This window comes from Stegastes partitus, unplaced genomic scaffold (assembly GCF_000690725.1).
Source record: "Stegastes partitus isolate 25-593 unplaced genomic scaffold, Stegastes_partitus-1.0.2 Scaffold105, whole genome shotgun sequence".
Taxonomy (NCBI): domain Eukaryota; kingdom Metazoa; phylum Chordata; class Actinopteri; family Pomacentridae; genus Stegastes; species Stegastes partitus.
In genome coordinates this window covers 484,377-508,560 of record NW_007577836.1, presented here as the reverse complement: position 1 = coordinate 508,560, position 24,184 = coordinate 484,377, and the positions used below count along the sequence as shown (strand labels likewise).

The 24,184-nt window shown below is 40.2% G+C and overlaps 1 protein-coding gene across 1 annotated transcript in view; it reads left to right on the top strand.

The window, feature by feature from the left end:
• The window catches only part of gpr158b (G protein-coupled receptor 158b), a 95,592-nt gene that overhangs the window by 22,002 nt on the left and 49,406 nt on the right, over positions 1–24,184 (top strand). Inside the window, exon 3 of the mRNA XM_008277674.1 lies at positions 17,214–17,316. Within this exon, the coding sequence (XP_008275896.1) occupies positions 17,214–17,316 (103 nt within the window). The remainder of the gene's footprint in view (positions 1–17,213; positions 17,317–24,184) is intronic.

Genomic DNA, 24,184 nt, shown 5'->3' with positions numbered 1-24,184 from the left:
TGCATCTCTGCATGACGTAGCCTGCAGCGCCACCTTCTGACAAAACTGTGCAACAAACAATGGAAACCACGCGATTTTTTGTTTTGTGTCATTTGGTGTCTCATTTGTGCTGTTTTGTGTCTCTTTTTTGTAGTTTTTGTAGTTGTCTTTTTGGGTTGTTTTGTGTCTCATATCTGTTGGTTTGTCATTTTGTGTTTCAGTTTTTGTTGTCGCATGTTGTTTTATGTCTCGTTTATGCCATTTACTGTCTCGTTTTTGTCGTTTTGTGTCTCGTATCGGTTGTTTTGTATAATTTTACGTCTTGTTTGTGTTGTTTGTTTCTCAGTTTGTGTCATTTTGTGTCTGTTTTTGTCATTTGGTGTCTCATTTGTGTTGTTTTTGTATCTCATGTTTGTTGGTTGTGTCATTTTGTGTTTCATTTGTGTTGTACGTTGTTTTGTGTCCCCTTTGTGTCATTTACTGTCTAGATTTGTCGTTTTGTGTCGTGTTTGTGTCATTTCGTGCCTCTTATTGGTTGTTTTGTGTAATTTTGTGTCTTGCTTGTGTTGTTTTGTGTCGCCTTTTTTGTCATTTTGTGTGTTGTTTGTGTCGTTTCATGTCTCATATTGGTTGATTTGTGTAAATTTGTGTTGTGTTTGTGTTTTTTTGTGTGTCATTTTGTGCCACACTGTGTCTGTTTTTATCATTTTGTGTTTTATTTGTGTTGTTTTGTTATCTTTTGTTTTTGCTTCTTTGCAAATGAACGCATTCATGGAAAACAAATACGCTGCTGCTGCAAACTGTTCAGTATGAAAGCATCCAAGGTTTTTGTTATATAAACCCTAACACAAGAAGTCCACATTATTAGATGCTTGACTAAAATAAAAATCTATATTATTATTATTATGATGATGAGAAGCACGTGTTGGATCCAGTTCTGATGAAATGCGATCAGCAGCTTTGATCTCCTCGCTGTTACACTAATATGAAAATCTTATCAACGACAGTCTCAGGCTGAGACTTTGGTGTTAAATACTGACTTTATATTAAAAAGAAGCCTTTGTCATATCTTTTAATGTTTTAATTAAATAGTCGGGGGCTTTCTGAGTCCCGCTTCTTAACATCTTAATCCCTTAACATTCACCTCCTTTTTTAAACAATGAATAAAGCTTCTGCAGCACATAGTAATTTAATAAGTACCTCGTAGGCGTCAAAAAGAAGCGCGTTCGCTCTCTTTGTGAGAATTAAGGAACTGTTGGCTTCTTAAAAATGGTTTACGCTGTTTGAATCGTGAGGCTTCATTCAGAATCAGACGATTCCAATTAAAATACAGAATTTTCACAGTTTGGAAATGTGACTTTAGGTGAGCTTTTTAGTTGTCGTGTTTTTAAAATCAAATACTATTAATGATGGCGTTTCCCTGAGTAATCAACTTATTTTGGATTTATGAAGAACCGTCATCATTCCAGCTCAAAAAACAACCTGTTTGTGTCGGAGTTAAGGGAGATTTTTGTGGCTTTTTTTTTACCTTTTATAATAGAAATGTCTTAAAAGTGAAGAAAGAGAGAGAAGATACGACCTGACACAAAAGGCTCAGGGTGGAGTTGAACCCATGCAGCTACGTTAAGGCCCAGTGGTTGTTGTTTATGTGCTACTTTCTAGTCCGCTCAGAGGAATTAATTTCATATATTAGGACCAGATTGGTGGTTACGTGCTGTTTAGAGGCACACTGTCGCTGAGCACATGCGCTGCTGCCCTTGTCAAGTAGCTTTGGACGAGAACAACCTTGGATGTCTGCCGAGGGATTCGTGCAAACTCTCGAAAGCTTAGAAAGACGACGAAATTTGCTGAACCCTTGTGAACCCTTGGAAAGTATGGACGACACCGGTGGGAACACTACCTGAACTGTGAGCTCGTAGGTTGTCATTTATCCATCCATCCATGATCTATACACCGCTTGATCCTCACTAGAGTCGCCTATTCCAACCAACTCAGGGTGAAGGGTAACCAGCCTATCACAGGGCTACGCTTAGAGACAGACAACCAAGCACACCTTCATTCACACCTTTAGAATCACCAGTTAACCTCAACATGCTTTTGGACTGTGTGGGAGGAAGCCGGAGAACCCGGAGAGAACCCACGCTGCACGAGGAGAACATGCAAACCACCGAGTCACCGTGCAGCCCGTTTTTGTTCTCTGTTTGCTCATTACGGGTTCGTGAAGCCAACCAGCTCAGCATGTTTGTGAATTAGGGTTACGTAAGAAGATGTGTTTACATCCCCGAAAGACTTTGCATCTTTGGAAGGTTGGACTCAGCATTTTGTATGTAGTTTAAGAAACAGATCACTATGTATACTGTCCTACGACAAACACTTCCTGTTTGTTCGCTATAAAAGCTGCTCCTTTGAGAATCTGTTGTCCTCCATATTTTAATACATATTGAGCCTACCAACGACCCAACAACGTGGTCCCTGCTTTGTACATTCAACAATTATAGCATTTATTTTGTGACACTGGCCCAGGTTTCCTAGACGGCTTCATTTCTGACATCCAAGTCAAGAAAGCAGTGAAATCCCACTCAAAATGACTTTACTAATTACCTCCACTTAGACGTCAAAGTCGGGTTTGCAGGAAGTTTGAAAGATGAGAACAATAGGATCCAGTGTTTTCCGACTTCTTTCCTCTCCGTCCCTTGCGGGAGCCACAGTGAGCTGCCTCCCCTGTTTCCTACATCCTTGGCAACAAGAATTGCTGCCTTCCCCTGGAGTCAGGTTCGTCTTGGCTGGGTCATCCGTCACAGTCGTGTGCCAGGTCATTTTTGGCTTTCCAACTTTTTATTCTCTCTCTCTTTTTTTTTTTTTTCTTCCCTTTTTGCCCGAAACCCATCTCAGCGAGCTGTGATCTGTCTTAATCCACAGCTCGGTCTATAACCATCACATCCTTCCTCCTGAGAAGATGGTCTAGTCTTTGTTTTTCTCGGTCTAATTTATTGGTGGTGACCTTGTTAGGCTGGGAAATGCCCCCGTTGTCTTTGCAGGCATCTATAGCACAATGCTGCTCGATGCTGTTGTTGAAACACACACACACACACACACACACACACACACACAGACCCACACAGTCACAAATGTTCCTGTGAAATTACAGGAAAATACCTGCAGCTGTGGTCTCCAGTGTTTTTAGTTGTATTTATTTATCAGTTAGCTTCAGTGTAATTGATTCTCTACAGGACAATATGAGGTTTTTACTGTTTAATGCTGTAACAGAAGCGACTCTCATATTGAAGTTTTGGGCCAAGTTTATGTTGTTTTGTGTCTCGTTTGTGTTGTTTTGTTTCTCCTTTTGTGTCATTTTGTGTCTGTTTTTGTCATCTGGTGTCTCTCTGTGTTTTATTGTGCATCTCGTTTTTGTAGTTTTGTGTCTGATATCTGTTGGCTTGTTTCATTTGTGTTGTGTGTTGTTTTGGGTCTTTGTGTTGTAATTTTGCGTCTCGTTTGTGTTGTTTTGTTTCTCCTTTTGTGTCATTTTGTGTGTGTTTTTGTCATCCGGTGTCTCATTTGTGTTGTTTCGCATCTTGTTTTTGTAGTTTTGTGTCTTTGTGTTGTAGTTTTGCATCTCATTTGTGTTTTGTTTCTCCTTTTGTGTCATTTTGTGTCTGTTTTTGTCATCTGGTGTCTCTCTTTGTGTTTTGTTGTGCATCTCGTTTTTGTAGTTTTGAGTCTGATATTTGTTGGTTTGTGTCATTTTGTGTTTCATTTGTGTTGTGTGTTGTTTTTGGGTCTTTGCGTTGTAATTTTGTGTCTCGTTTGTGTTGTTTTGTTTCTCCCTTTTTGTTATTTTGTGTGTGTTTTTGTCATTTTATGTCGTATATTTGTTGTTTTGTGTCTCATTCTGTTTTGCCTTGTGCCTGGTCTTTGCAGCTTTGTGTTTCATATTTGTTGGTTTGTGTCAGTTTGTGTTTCGTTTTTGTCGTATGTTGTTTTGTGTCTTCTTTGTATCATTTAATGTCTTGTTTTTGTCAGTTTGTGTCTTCTTTGTGTTGTTTTGTGCCCGGTTTTGGTTGTTTTGTACCATTTTGTGTGCTGTCCGTGTTGTTTTGTGTGTATTTTAAATTGTTTTGTGTGTTGTTTGTGTCGTTTCTCGTCTCGTATTAGTTGTTTTGCGTTGTTTGTGTCGTTTCTCGTCTCGTATTAGTTGTTTTGTGTTGTTTGTGTCGTTTCTCGTCTCGTATTAGTTGTTGTGTGCCACATTGTGTCTGTTTTTGTCATTTTGCATTTTGTTTGTGTTGTTTTGTTTCTACTGGATATCGTTTTGTGTGTTGTTTGTGTCGTTTAGTTGCTCGTATGGGCTGTTTGTGTAAACTTGTGTCGTGCTTTTGTTGTTTTGTTTGTGTTGTTTTGTCTGTCATTTTGTGCCACATTGTGTCTGTTTTTGTCATTTTGTGTTTTGTTTGTGTCATTTAGTGTCTCGTATTGGTTGTTTTGTGTAAATCTGTGTAAATCTGTCATGTTTGTGTGTGATTTTGTGCCACATTGTGTCTGTTTTTGCCATTTTGTGTTCTGTTTGTGTTGTTTTGTGTCTCGTTTGTCATTGTGTTTCTGGTTTTTGTGGTTTTGTTTCTTGTTTGTGTAATTTTATATCGCGTTTGTGTCGTTTTGTGTAATTTTTTTTCAGCTTGTACAGCAGCCTTTTAACTGTAAACTGTAAAAAGCAAGATTTTTTTAAGACAACCGTACACTACTGTTAGAACTGTATTTACAGTCTTTCCTTTATGCTCTGCTCTATCCTGCTGTGTTGCCGATGAGGCGGCCTACAAACATGCACAAACTCCACTGACACACTGAGGTGGTGTTCATGTGCAAACCTTAAGTGTCGGAGTGTCCTGAAACTTTAATGCCTGCTTTTCGTCTCCATATTACCAAATCATCTTCAATTTGACAATATTTATAGCTTTTTTAATAAGGCATCAGGTCGCCCATGCATACGCTACGCGGTATATTCCGGCCAGTTCTGCGCCTTTCTTTGATCTTTAATTAAGGTAATTATGCATCGCTTGAAGTGAGGAAGGATAGCGGAAGGACGAGGAAGCATGTGGAGAGGAGGCTGAGGCTGGGAGTGGAGGGGAGGGATGAGGAGTGACAGCAGAGAGGGACAGGATTCATCCTCCACAGAGAAAACACCACTCGCTCTCTAATCTGCAGCCTGCAGCTCAGCGGCCGCCGCGGCGCGACGCGAGAGCCTGTCAAGTCGGCGGCAGCAGTTGGATCTTAATTGAGCGAGGCCTCCCCAGTCGAGTCCACGCTGGGAGCCGGGGACCACCCACCCAGATGTCTGCGCGGGGAAGCCGAGGGTTCATCTCATAAGTCTTAAAATGCCAAGAGAGGCTCGCATTTCACTCCAGACACATTTCCTCGGGCTGCGCAGTCAATCGGTGGTAACATTTCGAACGTTTCGCTCCCCCCGTAACTAAACTGAATATAAATCACGGCGCTGAAATTTATAAACCTATCATTTCTGTTCCCTCGGCTAATGTCCTTTAAGGAGAAAAGCGGCTCTGAACTCGGGCCTCCCGGTGACTTTATCCCCAGTCACAGCACTGTAACCGCGACAAGCCACCAATCAATAACTGGCTGTATATCGCAGTTTTTTTGGCCTCTTGAATTGATGGAGAAATCCCAGACAGGCTTAAGTCCAAGGTCTCCTCTCCTCAGACATCCAGTGTTTCAGTGGTTGGTAGTCTTGTGAAACAACAGCAGGCAGCTTCCCTACCCAGGGGACAGAGTGATTGTAATGCTTTTAGGGTTTAATGCTTTCAGTGTATTTATAGATCTCTGAGGGACACTGAGTGCTCTTCCTCTCCCTCTCGCTGCCTCCTTTTCTCTCTTGCCAACTCCCATCTTGGTGTCGTGTTCGCAGCTTTTTATCAAATTGCACGGTGAGAAAACTGAAACAGGTAGCACCGCGGGCTGCCGTCCAAACACGAGGGCCCTCGATGTGAAAGCTACAGATAATTTATTTTCAGATTTCAGGCCTCTTCAGCGAGAGGGAATTGTGTTCACTTGCATGTAAAGTATGTTTTACACTTACTGTCGAGCCTATCAAGTGATGTGTAGTGTTTCTCTCAGGCTTCTGCTACAGTTTGCGGTTTTGTTTGTTGGACTAGCCGCGTTATACAAGCGCTGTTGATTTTGTGATTTTAATATTGCAGTTGTTTCCCAAACTTCGAGGCAAAAGACGCCCTTAAAAAAGCTGCATTTAACTTGTAGTATATGTATTTAATACGAACAGACTTTAATTCAGGCTTTCCGTAACTCCCCTAGAATCGGTCTGGGTGTCTGGTTCACTGTTATTGACTGAAAGCACCTTCCGAGGTCCCTATTTTTGTTCTAGTGCAAAGCCAGCATTATGCAAATGTAGGTGCAATTCAATCCTCACCGAGCTTTTCTCCAGACCTTTGAATCGGCTCCTACGTTGAGGATTTGTTCAGAGACTCTAACAGATTTGGTGTTGTGGTCACGGAGGTTTTGCATTCGGAGAAACCAACTGATTTTAGTTACATAAGCGTGAACAACATGCGGTACGTCAGGTTCATCGTATGATTGGAGAATTGAAGGAAGTCTGGATGAACCAAAAATAACATCCTCATAGTCCTTTATTGATAATATAATAATATAATTGTGCAATAATATCAATATTTCTATTTCAGTTTCTATTCATGCAAAAACTGTGCAATACTACTAATATGTGCAATAATTACATTTTTTAGAGCTAGAACTTATGTATATTTTGGTTTATTTTAATTATTACACTGAAAATCCTTAAATGTTTACATGAATGTTTGCTGCTATAACACTGCAAATGTCCCCACTGTGGGATTAGTAAAGCCTATCTTATCTTAACTTAATTAAACTTATCTTCACTTAACTTAGCTTAATTTAACTTACCGTATCGCAATCTCATCTCATCTTATCTCAACTCAACTTACTTCAACTCAACTTATCTCAACTCAACTTATCTCAACTTATTTCAACTCAACTTCTTTCAACTCAACTTATCTCAACTTTTCTCAACTCAACTTATCTCAGCTCAACTTATCTCAACTCAAAATTGGATATCTGAAACTGCCGTGTTGTCGCAGAAATTCACATGAACAACAGAAACAAATATATTTCAAAAGTAGACCACAAGCTTACTAGATCTTCACAATATGTTGTTTCACCATTAATACTGTGATGTATGGCTCAATGGTCACATGAGGGAAGTGTGATGTGAAACAATTCGAATGACCTCAAACGCATCGTGCTGCGTGTTCTTTAGCCGATACAAAGAGAAAACTTGCCGTTCTCAGTTTCCATGACGAATGTAAAGAGAAGTCTGTCTGATAGAACATAATTTGCTCTGATTTAGAGCTTCTTTTTTTTATATTATATAAAACAAACAAAGAAGTTGAGGCTTCAGATGTGCAAAATGAGTTGAGCGACAGCAGAGAAACACTGAAAAAGAAGGTTTTGCTGCAAAACGAACATCAGTTGTATGGAAATAATTTGGCGACAGAAAGCACGACGTCGACCACAAACAGGTTCTCTGTCGACAGCGATTCTTGTTGCTACAAGAGGCGACAAAACTAATTAGCCGATCGTTTAAATCGGCACCAAAAAGCTCCATGTGACGAGTGCGAAGCCAAGTCTGAATGCCATCCGAAGCGGGGAAAAAAATTTCAGATGCCTTTGCCAGTGTTGCACCGCACGAGAAAGGTTCCAAACAGTTTGCACTCAAAAGTCAAGCCGTTTTTCAGCTTTTTCCCAAATTACCTTTCATTTTTTATGCAGACACACTCCTTTAAAAATCACAGCAATCACTCTAGAATGATGAATTCTCTTCAGACAGTTATTAAAGTCATCTGGTGGAAATTCCTGTGTTTTCCAAATTTTTTTTTAGCAGCATCAGTGTTTGCCAGTATCCTGCAGGCTTACAGCTTAATCTACATACACAAAGTGAATATACAGAACAGTCTGTTGACAGATCAAGTGTTTTATTTCCAGTTTAGTCCCAGAGCTACTGAGTGGAATAGTAGTACTATTATTGAAGTAGCAGCCCTTTTGATTCATTGGTTCTGGTTGAGATGAAGAGTTTCACCCAACGTGAGTCCTGCTTTTGCCATTTTTCCGACATTTTGCTGCCACCATTTACACTTGTGCATACGTGACACACATCAGGTTGTGACAGAGGACATCGTCTGCAGCCATAACCAGCTAGATGTTTAGTTAAATCCGCCGCAAAACAGTGACAGACATGGATGAGAATGACACGATTGCATAGACTGGGTCCTGTGACTGATATGAAAAACGTTAACCAATCATAGCAAGCGCCACCACACTGGTACACGGAAGCTGTTGGTTAAAACAAATCAAAATAAATATGTATAACACTGCTATTTAAGCGTATCACTTTCCTTGAAGTTGCATTTTAAACGGTGAAATGTAATTGATGCCAATGATCTGAGAAGATCCAAACGTCAGGTCTTGTATAAGGTGAGGTACCTTTTCTAGTATATAACGCTTTATCTGTGATTGACGGTACAACCTTGAACTCCGGCAGCCAAGTGTTACGGCGAAGAAGGAAAAAAAGAGACAGAAAAGTGGAATTAAAAGCCGCCCCGACTGCATTCAAAGTACGATGCAATTACGAAATACTTTCTCCACTTTGAGGCTGCGGTCTGATGAAGGTGATCCATCAAACTGAGACACGTCAAACGCTCGTTTCATAGCCCTTTCACAGCGGCGGAGGAAAAACGAGGCTGGCCTTGCCGCCGTTAAATACCCTGCCTTGAAATGTGTGTGTGTGTGTGTTGCTGTACGGGTGTGTGCGATTTTGTGAGAAAAAAAAAAAAGAAGCAGCCTTGGTGATGGAAGACATCTGGAGCGTAGTGCGTGTGAAGCACTTCGGAGGTGTTCAGTGACATTAATCTAGTTTTGATAGTCCGTGTCAATCTCCTGTGTGACAAGCGTGTTTTTTTTCTTTCTTGTGTTATACTCGTGGGGATCTATGCAAGATCTGAGAGGCGCATGGGTACAGGTGGGAGGTGGTGGGTTGTGTTTCTGTGTGTGTGAGCATGTGTTTTTGTATTTTACACTGACTTGTCAAAAAAAACCTGTGCAGGTATTTATTTTCTATTTGCTTTAGAATGCAGCAGGGAGACAGGGAAACAGCTTCTACGGTGATAGCGCGGACAGGTTTAATAAATGCAACCATTTTAATGCACAGGGCCCAATAAAGGCCCGAAATAAGCATCATATTTCATCCTTGCCCACCTCACTGTCCCTGGGTAAGTCTTTTCCTAATGAGTCTCCACTTCCTTTGGAGTAAGCAGAAAATAAGTTCCCAACAAATGCTGGTGTGCGTTTGTGGCTGTATTATCCATCCATCCGTCTGTCTGTTCTACCTCTTCATTTTCATTCAGCAGATGTTGAAAGTTTCTGTCTCCGAGGCCCTCCGGGAGTCTTCAGCTCCAAAAGAGAGGTAGAAATATCTTGGCTCAGACCCAGATTAATTCTGTTTAGGTGGAATAAAAAAAAAAACAAAAATAAAGCTTTATCAGTGCCCTTGCGTTCCTGCGTTTTGTAGACTTTAATTTCACAGGTATGCTTATCTCTTCAGAGACGAGACACATAAATAAACACACACATTTGCTACGGAGGTGGATGAACTGCAGCTTGGCCTGGCTCAGTGTATTGCATACGTGCTGGGGGTTTTTTGTGTATACATGCAAATTGTGATTTTTAGCAAAAGAAAGAGCTCGCATGCAAATGACATTTCCCCCAGAAAACGTCTTAATACTGTTGAAGGATTTCTTGTTACTCAAAGCAGAAACACATATTTGCTGTAATTGTTTTGGATATTTGAAGTCAGAAGCGTCAAAACCATGAAAGCATCTGCCCACAGGACGGCAGCCGGGCTACAAGAAAGCCAACACCTGCTGCACTGCTTTCCTTTGCATTATGCACCCGCCACCAGTTGTGCATTTATTAATTCATTATTCAGGATTTGATTAGGAGAAGAAAGCCACTGTATGCATATGGTATGCAATGTGAGGATTTGCTTTGTTTGGATGGATGTAGTGAATGTCATCATCTGTGGGTGGTACACAGAATTCAGTGTGTATCTCGGTTTGGAGAGCTTGGTGCATTTAAACTGAGCAAAAACAAGAAATACATTGATTGTTTTTCCGCTGTTTACTGAACAGACTATCTTTCTTTAAAAAGTCGTACAGCTGGCTGCAACCTACGAATAAAGAAAAGCAACATTTACAGCTTAAATAAATCTAAATAAATATTCCCTCAAATATATAGAAAATACAATAAAAACCCATTAAGGTGCAGCATCTAGAAAATTAACTGTGCTTAAACTCACTTGTGTTCCCATTAGCAGCTTTCAGCCTCACACTAAGAACCGTACAAAACAAATATTCTCTCAAATAAAATAAAGAAAAAACAAAACACAACAACCGTTAAAGTGCACCATTTCGAAAATTAACTACTTGAACTGCACTCATTACTGTCAGGTAAAACTCAGGAGCTGTAGATGTCCGCCCACTGGTTGTAAAAGCACGAGGAGATGCATTGGAAAAGTTGTGAACAATTGGATGGGAGGAAACTTTGTACGAGGGTTTGATTACTTTCAGCATTTTCTTTTTTTAAACCAATGCTTTTTAACAACAGGGTCTGGTTTCATATCTGCGGCTTTAACACTAACGGTTTGTTATTGCTTTGGCCTGGTCTGAATTGTTTGCAAGAGGCCGTTTAATTGCCACTGGGAACTCTCACCAGCTAACTCCCCGATCGCAGCTGAACAGTCTTTTACTGTAACTTTCTTTGTTTACCGCCGACGTAAGCTAAGATGACAGACCCTAGCGTTCCCTTTATCGATAGTGGAGGGTCGTCAAGCTCTAGTTGGAGACGAAAACATGGAGCTCTGCATCCATGTACCATTACTCTCATCTCTTGCAGACTTATTTTTAGCCACACTTGCAGCGTAACACAAGGCATATTGACCAGCTGGTTGGTCGCTTCACCACTTTGGTCCACGCTGAAATGTCAGGATTGAATGGATGTCATGGATTTTTTTTAGTTTTTTTGACAGAAGTTCATGGTCAACAGAGAATGATTCCTGCTGGCTTCAGTGACACCACCGCAAGCAGCTAGACTTTGTGTTTAGAGACTTCCCGTTGTTGGTTTGTCTGTCAGCAGGGTTACGCAAAAACTACAAGGATGATTGTCATGAAACTTTGTGGATGGACGGGCCATGGGTGAAGGAAGAGTTATTCCATTTTGGATCATTTTGTTGGGCCTTGGCATTGGCCTTGGTGGAGGTTTGCGCTTTGCCCCTCCAATTCGCAGATGTTACCACGCTAACATGCTAAACTAGGATGGCAAACATGGAAACACTACTTTTAAACTACTTTGACAATGTGAGCAATATTATCATGCTGACATTCACATCTAGAGTGAATTTGAGATGGTTGAGGAGCTCAGACATCTGGAGGAAGCTCGAAGAAGAGTCGCGATTATTGTACAATGAGATTTAGACAAGAGAAGAAGAAAAATTTCTCAACTGAAAACCTGTCTGGAAATGTTTCAAACCTTCAGTCGACCCAATTTCTCTGTGACAAATCTGCTCGTTTCCTAAAACTGATAAAAACGTGACATTGCAGAGAATCATGACTTTAAATCCCATAATTATGTGATTTTTAATTTTTTTTTGTAATTGACAAAATATTCTTGAAATCAGAGATAACTTTTTTGGCAAGTTAATTTTCTCCACGTTGTAAGAACCCAGCTGAGGTGGTTCCAGCATCTGATCAGGATGCCTCTTGGACGCCTTTCTCTGGAGGTTTTCCAGTCACGTCCAACTGGGAAGAGACCAAAGAGTAGAGCCAGAACACGCTTCAGGGATTATTTATCTGATCTGGCTTGGGAACGCCTTGAGATCCCCCAGGAGGAGCTGAAAAACTCTGTCTGCTGTGACCGCGAGACAACTCCAAATAAATGGAAGTAAATGGACGGATGGATGGATGGATATATAGATGTTCACATGGCCATGGACAGGGCTGCTGGTAGCATTTAGCCATGAAAAGGCAAATATCTTTGGATTTCCCTTAATACATATAAATAAAGAGGGAGGGGATGAAAATAAAGAATAGCTTGAGAAGGGTACTACAGGACTGAAACACATTATTCTTTCATTTTCTCTTCAGTGTTTTTGGCTATTCATTTTTTTTTAGCGCTAAACCCAAAATAGTTTTAAGTATCCCCATCTGACACAGTTCACATTTGGAAGCGGTACCTGCAAACTTCTATCAGTTGCTCGGTTTTGTTCCTCATAAGAAAATGAAAAAATAAAGAGGTGAAGTCTCTGAGGTGTAAAGCTCACATACTTTCATCCAAAAAGTAAAAAAAAAAAAAAACTCGGAAGCATCACAACTCCCAGGCCCGCTCGTCTTCACTGGCGCAACACCGAAGCAATGATTTACTGTATCTGTTTATTCTGTCAGCCATTTGCGCTTCAGTTCCGACATTTATACCCTCTGCAGCCCATCCCTCCTGCTTGCTGCTTCCCAGTTTAGAGATTTGGGACTGTTTGTCAGCTTTAAGAAAGAAAAAAAAAAACGCATCTCTGCAAAAGTTCAGCGGGAAGCTTTGGCATGCAGAGCTCTTCCACTTTAAAAAAGACATGAAAATAAATATTTTTCTAAAAGGGCAGGTTGTTGAAGGAGACTACTTCTGAAATACCACACTCTTATGCTTTACTGGAGATTTATGTGCCCTTTATGCAGAAGTAAACAGGACACCAAAGCGTGGCATCGTGGGAAATTAATTTGCTCTGACTTTTATACGTGATGCCATCCTGCAGGTGAGGCTGGAAGTTTCCTGAATCTGACGAGGTGGGAACAATTTGTGATCAAAAATAACTGAATTTTTTTCTCTGTTGGATGTGAGCAGCACGTTTTTCTGTATGTGCAGAGTAACTCCCTAAGAAGGTAATTCCACTTTTTATGGAATACTTGATTAAATATGGAGAGACCACTTAAAGTACATTCAGATGCAACATTTCCTTGTAAAAGTAGCATCCCTATACAAGTCATTTATATTTTGAAAGAAACGTCATTTAATTTTCTTATCTAGAGGTAAGACTGTGACGTGTTGCTTACTTTTAGTTTTCATTGGCTGTAAGTTTAGGCACCAAATCGACATGGTTAGTTTAAGGTGAAATAGCATGGCCTGGGTTTGAATACAACCAACACCTTTGAAGGTTTTCCACCATTCTCTGGGTCACTGAGATGATAATCCAATGTATGATTGGTAGGCTAAAAAGGAGCGACAGTAAAGCAGTGCACTAGATGCCAAAGATATCTTGATTTTAAGCATAGTACGTAATCTGGCGGTAAATACATTTCCCTCAAAATGCAATTTATGGTGCAGTTTGTCACAAAGCTTTCAAATGGGGTTGAGTTTATCACATTCACGAGAACAACACCTGCCTCTTCTTGTGTTCCTAAACTTGTAAATGTACATTTTCACAAAGTTCACAAGTTGTGATGTGTTTGCTGATGTTTGTTTTAAATTTTTTTGTGGTGGATATGTTGTAATTGTTGTAATTTTAGGTGTTTAGTTTTTAATAATGTTGTAGGAAAATATTTGTATTCTCAGCGGCCTTTTCTTTTCTTTTCATACATCACATTACCCACTTGTTAGCTCGCTAAATAGTTAGCGAGCTAACAAGACAGTTAGCCTCGGTGTTCTCAAGATGGCAGCAGTAACGTTCAAGTTAGCATTAATACTGTTTACACTGTTTGTACTGTCAATACTGTGTATACAGTTTATACTATATATGCTATTTATACTGTTTGTACTGCTCATCCCACGATTTATCTCTACCTGTAGATTTAAATTATCTATTTTCAATGTTGTAACCACATCTATATATTTATTTAGTAGTGTGTTCATAGCACTCGGTCCATAATGTTCATTCTGTTCTGTAGTACACTATATATATATATATATTGCACTTCTGGTTAGATGTGAAACTGCATTTCATTGTCTTCATACTCTGTGCGATGACATTAAAGTTGAATGTAGTCTAATGTAATGTCGCTGTTGGCTAGCAGCTGTGTTCTCACGATTTACAGCCGATGTTACCGCTTGAACAGAAAGCATTTGGTTTGGTGCACACGACTTCTTGTGTTATTATCACAAGCTCATAAGCTTCATTTCAACGTAGCACGTGGTCTGTTTTCTAAGTATGGAGTCAAACGGCAGTTAGCTTAGCTTAGCTTAGTGTGAAGTCGGGGGCAAAACGGCTAGCCTAGCTCGCTTTGAAGTTCTTGGATATGCGTAAATTCTTAAGAGAATTAACATAGAACATAAATATACATACAAACAAGACACATTTATTTATGTGTACAAAATTTAAAAAAAAGAAGCCCCAGTGTGTAAATTACTTTAGAGTTATTGTTAGGTTCAGGTTCAGGGAGCGCTAGGCTAGCTGTTTCCACTCTATATGCTGAGCTAAGCTACTGACAAACAACTCTCAGCAGGAAAGCAAATAGGCGCAGATTGCTTTAACAGTGGTGGTGTTTTAAATGATATCAGAGAAATGAAAATACTTTATCAGTGACTTTTGCTGACTCATGTGGTATAAATACAGTCCTGCTGTTCTCCACAGCAGCCGGCCCACAGGAGAAGCTCTGTACGAAGCATGCGATGCACTATTTATGAATGTTCATGTGAAATTTATTGCAGCTTTATATAGAGCAAGTATGTGCATCCACATGAGTGTACAGTATCCATAGTGGTGCCTGTGTGCGTTGTTCAGTGTGTTTCAGCTCCAGATGGTCTGTAAGCCCCATGTAGCTCCCACAGTTATCAATGCAAGCTGGAATTATGCAGGCGCACTTAAATTCTGCAAACAACCCTTAATTCTTAATTTAGATATTAATTAGTTTCCCTGTTACTTGGCAAAGCCGTGTGATTTCCCCTGACACAGGCATGTTTATAACTGGGGCGTCTGCTGCTTTGCGCTGCAGAGGAGCATGTAGACGATGTAGGAGATTCAATAACACGACTGAAACAAGTTCATTAACTGAGACCAAACACTGCGGCGGGCCTGAGAAGGATCGTAATCATCGGGAGGCAGTAAAAAAAAAAAAAGAAAGAAAAAAACATACTGTAGGAGAGGCGCTTTGTTCAGATTGGGATGTCTGTGTTAACTGCTGGGAGCCTTTATATTATTCAGATTCTTCGATTTTTCATCTCACTGATAGATGAAGAGTCTGTAAAACACTGTAGCCCGCGTGCAGGCATCTGCTCTATAAATTTTACAGCGTTCTCTGTTGGTAAGCGGTTTTAATCCCGCTGTTGGGTGCCGTGAATCATCCAAATCTGAACAGTTTATTTACTACAAATGGAAATATTTGTGAGCACCAGCACTACGTAACTCATATTAACTTCCATGCCAGCTCACCTAACCCTCCAGGATCTTGTTGTGGATTTTCTAAAAAAAAAAAAAAAATCATGTAAAAACTTCTTTTCAGGTAATGGGACCTTGCGAAATCCTAAAGTTTTACCTCAGATGCTTTATGAATTACGGATGTTTGAAGTTTGGCCCTTGAAGGCAAATGTAATCGCTGTTGTGGTTCCCTGTAAGCCTCATTAATCGCTTATTTTTCACTAGATTGGGTTGAAGTTTGTGCTTAATATCCATAAAACCCTGAGGTTAATTTGCAACTAATTGTTGCTTAATGTTGACTGATTACAAATTAATAACAGTTAATAATTTTCTGCCTGGATGAAGAGTCTTAAATTTGGAAAAATGAATGTTTTTAATGGTTTTTCACTAGTTTGTTGCAACCAAGTATTTATTCTGTGTTGTGTTAATTTAGCATGTATCACATCTACAGGTTGTTTGGTCCTGCATGTAAAACATACGGCCACAGATCTTATTAAATATTTTTAAAAAAAACATGCATTTTTTTGTGTTTTAAGTATAGATTTTCTTTTTCCAGGTGTTCAAAAAAATGGAAAGATGTTGCATTACTCCTTCATGATGTTGTATATTTTTGATAATAGCAATTGTTTCCTACTTTTCAGTGGCTGTATTATCAGTGTGCATTTATATTATACGATACTGATGCTCACTGTGTTCGGAAGATTTGTGAAATCTAATGCAACAGCTCTGTAAACTCTGCTTTTACAAGCATATTGTGGAGCCACATTTAATTGTGATGTATGGAAGAAGACAAACAACACAGTCTCTGTTTTAGCCTCCAGTTTTCACTTCTTCTTTGCTTGAAGGTGTATTTTGCTTTATTGCTAAGACGTTTTATTTAAACAGTTAGTTGTTCACCTGTAGGTAACATAAATCAACAGCTGATTCGCTCAGTCTTAATAATAAACAAACAGATCTTAAAAGTAGGGATGTCCGATAATATTGCCCCGATATTGGCATAAAAATGTAATATCTGTCAATGTCGTTAGGGTTTTTTTTTGCCTAGAATGAAAACCGATAAAATCATGCCTGGATTTCGCCGGCATTTACTGGCATGTATATGATGACGACATCAAACTGCGTCATGAAGCGTGTAAACAAGTGTGGCTGCAGTAACAAACATATCAGTATCGGTATCGGTTGATATCAGAATCGGAAATTGAGAGTTGGACAATATCGGCATATCGGATGTTGGCAAAAAAGCCGATATCGTACATCCCTACTTAAAAGTTTGCAAGCTTGAACCACCAGACTTGGCCTGATTTGGTTGCTATTAAGTGTCCGTTCATCATTAACTGACTAATTATTTCAAGCTTTGAGATGCTCTTTGCTTTTCCAATTTGCATGATTAGGATGAATGCCTCTTTTTTAAAGCAATCCTTTTAAATGTTTAACAGGGTGAAAGGAAGGCTAATTATCTGTTAATATTTCTGACACGTTTTGTTGTTGTTGCATTTGTTGTTGTATTGTTTACACCCACTTGCTTTTGTATTCAAGAAGCACAAGCGGAGCTGAGTCAATCATCCTCCTCCGTCCTCTGGTTTCACATTCACGTCGATTGCTTCTCGGCTCCTCGCTTCTGCCCTCGCGTTACGACCGACTGTGATGTTCTGGTTGATTACAGCCAAAATAGGTGAACAGAGATTTTTGATTAATCTCCATGTGTCTGTCTCTGCCTTTGTTCCTCCAGTGCACTCCCATCGTGGGCCATGGATTTGTGTTGGACAAGTACAAGTGCCAGTGCAGGAGAGGATTTTACCATCCGAGCCGAGTGGCGCTCAATGGCTTTAAAAGTAGGTTACAAATCCCTCTGTAATATAAAAATGCATATTGCAGCGAGCTGTCAGATGAAAAACTTTGAATCTTTCAAAAGGAAGCTTTTGGGATTTATGAAAAAAGAAAAAAAGAGAGAGAAAACAACCACCTTTTTTCAGCTGACAGCCACACATTTTGTTTGAAATTCCGCTTTGAAAGGGTGTCCCGGGGCTTGTGAGGTTATGAAACCTCAAGCTCCAGTCAAAGGATTTTGACTGTTCTTATTGTAAAAGTGTCTACTATGTTTTCTATTCTGAGCTCTAGTGGGAGCCACAGGTGGCATTTAAATCGCAGACCTGTTGGATCTTACGTTCGCCTTTGTAGAAAGAGAACAACTCCTTTTGATTTTACGCAGTAGTAAAGAAAAGAAGTTTTCTGATCTCCAGCCGCCGACCGTGGATTTTGTCTTTTGGCTAAATGACGACTCGCCAAGCATGGCTCGTACACTTGGTGTCTCCAGTGGACTTTTTGGGGTTTCCTGTTGATTCATTTTAACAACAAGAATGCTGTGGAAAGACCTTGAACATTTACATTATGGGCACATATAGAATCATGATAATGATCCTTAAAAACAGCTTTTGTACCCGGCAAGAAGAAGGCATCTTCACCAGTTACACAAAGAAGAGATGGAAACAAAGGAGCAGCAGTGTTCATGTACTGCGTAGTTCGGTTATGTAACCCATGTATTATAGTCTCATTATCTATACACCGCTTAATCCTCACTAGGGTCACGGGGAGGCTGGAGTCTATCCCAGCTGACTGGTTCACCTGGACAGGTAACCAGTCTATCACAGGGCTACACTTAGAGACAGACAACCAAGCACACTCACATTCACACCTACGGACAATTTAGAATCACCAATTAACCTCAGCATGTTTTTGGACCTTGTGGGAGGAAGCCGGAGAACCCGGAGAGAACCCACGCTGCACGGGGAGAACATGGAGACTCCACGCAAAAAGATTGCGGGTGTCCTCACTAGGACGCAAACCAGCGACCTTCTAGCTGCGAGGCAACAATGCTAACCATTGATCCACCTTGTATTACCCATCTATTATAGTACGGCTGCAAATTAACATGTTCGAATTGTAATTCTACTGCACCTTTACAAGATTTGCATGCTTCCTGTTGAACATATTTTGGGTTATACATGTGCTTTACTATTCAGAGTTGTAATGCTTGGAAGATTACAACAAATTAGCTTCGCTTAAGTGTCATTTCGGTCATGATTTGTTTTCCAGCATATATAAAATACCATATGGACTTGCTGACTGACTGACAGCAGGTGAACATGGGCCTGTAGCTTCACTGTGTCGCTGCATTGAACGGATCAGTGTGTGGATGCAAAACAACTTTCTCCAGCTAAACTCAGACAAAACTGAACTCGTTGTCTTTGGCCCACAGAAACAAAGAGAAAGTGTTTTCAGTCACCTTGAGACTCTCGCTCTAAAAGCTAAAAGTCAATAACATCAGCAGCTTTTTATCATCTAAAAAACATCAAAATCAAAGGTATAGTGTCTAAGCCAGACTTAGAGACACTAATCCACGTGTTTGTCGCCTGCTCACTGGCCTCTCTAAACGGGCTGCAGTTTATCCAGAACGCTGCTGCTCCAGTCCTGACTAGAACCAGGTAGTACGACCATATTAGTCTAGTGCTCAAGTATCTGCACTGGCTTCCTGTTGCTCAGAGAATTGACTTTAAAACAGCTTTGATGTGTACAAGTCTCTTCATGGTCCATCACCAAAGTTCATCTCTGACATGTTGGTGCCGTATGAACCATGTCGGGCTCTGAGAACCTCAGGGAGGGTCTCCTGCTGGTGCCCAGAGTCAGGACCAAACACGCTGAGGCTAGAACTACCACTACTATTCGAACAACTACCACTTCTACTACTACTAGAACTACTACTACTACCACCACTGCTCTGAGGACCTCAGGGAGGGTCTCCTGCTGGTGTTCAGAGTCAGAACCAAACACGCTGAGGCTGTGTTCCAGTTTAATGCAGATAAAATCTGGACCTGGATTTCAGAAGATGTGAGACAGACCTTAACTCTGACAATGTTCACATCCAGGCTGAAAACAGTTCTATGTAGTTGTGCGTATGACAGCTGAAAGTATTTAATCTGTACTCTTCTAATTAATGATTATATTTAGGTTTTAATGGATTGATCTTATCTGCCTCTTTGCTTTTAATGTTATTAATAATTGTGTTTATGTTCTGTGGACTGATTTTATCGTCTTCTTATAGTTAATGTGAAGCACTTTGATTACCTCGGGTATGAATTGTGCTATACAGATAAACCTGCCTTGCCTAACAACAAAAATTGCTGTTTTCATTGGAGGGGATCTTATATCGATATCCACATAGTTTAATTTATCCTTTCACTTTTTCTGTGTTTAGTTTTGCAAAAGCAACACAAGAACACCACTGTCTAAACTCTTTACGTGCTTAATCCAGCTCCCACTAGAGTCCCATGTGCATCAGTTCCATACGTAGAGATCAAACCTGATGCTTTTTCCATTCAGGTGCGACAGAAAAGTCAAACGCAAACGCACATCTTCTGTGGTTTTCTACGCTTTTCAAGTATATCCTTAACTTTAGCCCCCACGATCGTGCTTTGTATTCGAATGTTTGCGTTCTGACACCTTGACTGAAAGCGCTGCAGTGTCCTCGGGCAGAAAGCTTGGCCCTGATGAGCAAGATAATCAGGCAACTGCGGTGGTTCTCATCCCTGACTCCAACAATGCAGCGCCCCGGGGGGAGTTGATATGCTAAGCTGGAGCTTTATTATAATGCAGCGTGATGGGGCCTGTAGTCAAACGGCTCAGTCTGTGAAGAGACTCATCTTCCAAACCCCCGTGCAGACCACCTCATTAAAAATCACTGTAGCTCAGATTGGGTTTTGCGGTTGCTTGTGACCTCGATTTCCCCTCCTGGAACCTGTGTTTTATTCTTCACGCGTCCCCGAAAAAAAAAAAAAAAAAAACACATCAGACTGGAAACAGAAATTGTATTGTTCCCTAGCAACAGGCCAAAAGGACAAATATGAATGGGGAGAGGGAGAATATATGTCGGTAATTTGCCTCATTGTTCCATTAAGGAGCTCATATATAAGTGACTCTCAAGTCAAGGCACCTACAAAGTATCACCCCTTCATCTTATGCGCTGTGTCTTCCGGGTTAGAGTTAATTGAAAGACTTTTTTGCAACGAACCCTTGAGTATCCACAAAAAAGGACAAAGCAAGCAATGCAAGTTTTTCGCTCACTCCTCTCAATGCAAATGTGTGCTGTGGGAAGGAGAAGCGAGCCGTGCAGCAGCTTCAAGCGGGGCAGGTGGAATCGAGGATGCTGTGAAACTGCTACAGCTGTGCTAGAACAGCCATTAGGACAAAAAACCGGCAGCAGCTTGAAACAACGACTAATTACAGGTTAGTGGAAAGAAAAGCCCTTCTGTTAAAGCGCGACGTAGCCGGCAGTCGGAGTTTACAGGTGCCCGGCTGATTTTATAATCACCCACTCGATAAACAGAAACACTTTTACGCCTCACAAACGGGTCAGTCACACTGAATTGCTGGAAAATATGAGATGAAAGGAGGGAAATTGTTCCGTTAATTTAACTGAATTAACTGCACGAGATGGGACATGTTCTTCGTATTTAGTTTTAATATTCTGCAATCCAAAAATGGCAACTCACTGTCTTGCCTGGTAGAATAAAGGTTAAATAAAAAATAACCGAAAACTGGGAGAAAATGAAAAAAAGAACAAACCCATCCTTGCCTCCTACACCGTTTCTGCAATTACAAAGTCTCCCGAGGGTCGCTCCTGTTAGTTTAACGGGTGAGAAATTCTGCCTGCATCTGACGGTTGACCCCAAACAGAGGTGTGGTGAACATCTGGCCCCGCACCAGATGTGTGAAACCGAGTGACATCTTCAGTGGGCTTTCTTCTATCCTCTTATTATGACCATGATTTTATCCTCGGAGGTCAAAACAAACAGGTGTGAACTAACACACAGAAAACATTATATGAGACCATTTGTTGCTCTTCCTCTACACCTAACACACAATCAGTCAAATCTAAACCCATCACACACACCTTGTTACAACCCCAGAACCTCAGTCTTCCCAGTGTGTGTGTGTGTGCGTGTCAAGGACTGGCATGCTTATTAATTAATCAGGCTCTGCTCTGTCTGTAGATCTTGGCTCGTAATTATCAGAATTTCTTTCTTCAGCAACGAAGAAAATTCGGGCCTCGTGCCAAAAGGTGAACAAACAGACTGTAGGCTTAAACATGGCATATTCAAGGTTCTCCCTGAATAACTTTTCATTAGTTTCTCCCCAGATTACTTGTGCAGTGCAGAATAAAACTGACTGCTGGTCATATTGAAGTCTGGCACCGCTTGGCAGTAGATGGAAATCGAGGAGCTGAAAGTCGGGAACATGCAAAATGAGTTTTTGTGAAAAACTTTCATATTCATATTCATAGACGATGTTATTCAAACTAGAGTGGAGCGATGTAGTTAACATAAAAAAAATCATTAAAAAAACTAAATTTCAGTAGATACCGATAGTTATTGATCATTTTAATGACTTATTCTTAATAAAGATGAAGAAAAAAAAAGTCTGCTTTGAATTTAATCACCTTACTTTTAATGTAACCACCTTATTTTTCAAGGCTCATGGGTGATCATTTTAATGAAAACACATAAATGAAAGAATTCACACATGTAAGTAAATATAAAGGAAAAAAATCTGACCTTGAAGCAGATTGAATAAAGACGGCAAGTAAAACTAGCTTTGAGAGAAACCAATCGAACACCAACAGGATGCAGTAAATGAGGAAATATAAAAACATTAAACATTAAAACATTAAAACATGTCTTCCTTTGGGAACCTGGAGGTAAACGGAGGGCGAACAGAGTAAAGCTGCCGTACTGGAGATTTGCATTGAATGCTTTGTGAAACCAGCAAAAAATCTATCTTATGACTTTATTATTGCTATTGACAAAGCATCTATCACTCTCTCAATATATGTATATATAAATGAACCATCCAGCATCATGAAGTGCTTTAGCCCTGTTCAGAACTTTCATGTTTCCATACGTAGAAGGTCTTTCTGGGTCAATTGGACCCCAAGAAAGAATATGTGCAAAATATTAGTTGGTATTCATCATAGACTTTTATACTATGTTAAATATATTTTCTGATAAGTTGACGTATTTTTGGTTCCAAATGCATGACACATGTGCCTCTTTCTATATAAACCAAATGTCCTGGGGTCCAAAAGACCCCAAACGTCCTGAACAGGGTTCATTTGCACTCAGCTCTCAGCGTTTTACCGTTTTGAACAGGAATGACGAAATTCAAACTGAATTAAACTTTTTTTACCCAAATCCTGAGTCCCTTCTCTGAGAAGTCAGAAATTAATCAATCGTGACATTCAACTACTAACATTTATTTTTCTGTTCAGGAAGTCAAGTAAATAATCAGAATTTGACATTTTTATCAAGAAATAATAATGTGCTTTGCTATTTTTTTTTTTTCATTTTTCTGTTGTAAAACAGTAAATTTGAAAATTCATAGATTAAAAATAATAATTACATTTTAGAATAAAAATATGATTTATTTTCATATGTGTATTTTTATACTTGTGTTTGCACTATTTCTTATATGTATGGTATGTGTGCATCTCTGTGTGTACTGCTGCTGACGACAATGTGAATTTCTCCAATGTGAGATAAATAAAGGCTCATCTCATCGTATCGTATCGTATCGTATCGTATCGTATCGTATCGTAAAGAGCTTCTGCATACTGGTGTATTAACCATTACAGAAACATAAAAAGTAATTTGATTAATTACCAGTATTTATTATTATGAGTTACTTTAGGGCAGCTGTGGCATAAACCTTTCTCTGGGTGGTGGTCTAATAAATCTGTTAAGCCCTGTATCTGTATATTTTTAGGCCTAATTCAAACCTACTTTCTTTTCCTCTGGACCTCCTCCCACCATATGACCAGTCTACTTTTTAAAAACATTAAGCAGCTCGCTCCAATGTATTTCTCACTTCTCGTGTGCCCTTCTGTCTCTGCGGGTCTGTTATGTTGGTGTTAATGTAGCTGTTAATATCCCATAGTTGCACTCCAGACACATGCTGGCCAGGCTCTGCAGGACGACCGAGCAAGCGGTGCTTCTGCTGGAGTCTGCCGAGTGTGAAGGTTACTTCCTGGACGTACCTGCGTCGACGCCACCTGAGGGTGTTGGGCAGAATAGATTTTTATTGTCAATTTCTCCCAATCCAGGTCATACATAGGACCCGAAAGACGCGACTCTCTCACCTTGTATTAGTGCCATACATTTAAAAAAAAAAAGGATCAAAATACAGTGTAAATAAAATGAAATAAAATAGAATTAAATATATAAAAATCAAACTCTGTACAGTGGTGGTGGTGCAACATGGTGACAGCTTGTTGAGGTGACAGTAGGGCGAGTTACCTTAGTCAACAAGAGAAGTGGAAAAAGGTTCCCAGTAGGTTTGCTGTGTTACGATCTTTTGTTTACACTCCAGGGAGCTGCTGCCTGGATTCCGCAGGATGACCGAGTGGTTTATGGGATACTGTAGGTTGTCAAGTGGGCGCTCTGTTCACTGGTTGGTTCAGCAGTGAATCCCAGCATCCTGCTCTCATCCCCTATACACCCGGCATTCATTTGGGAGCCCAGGTGTTGTCCTTTCTCTTCATCCAGTGCAACCAACTGCAATCCTCAGCAGCTCTGCAGAACTCTTTAACTGAATAGCCTCGAAGTTGGCTGCAAACCCTCTTTGTTATTGTTTTATGAATTCAGGCACATT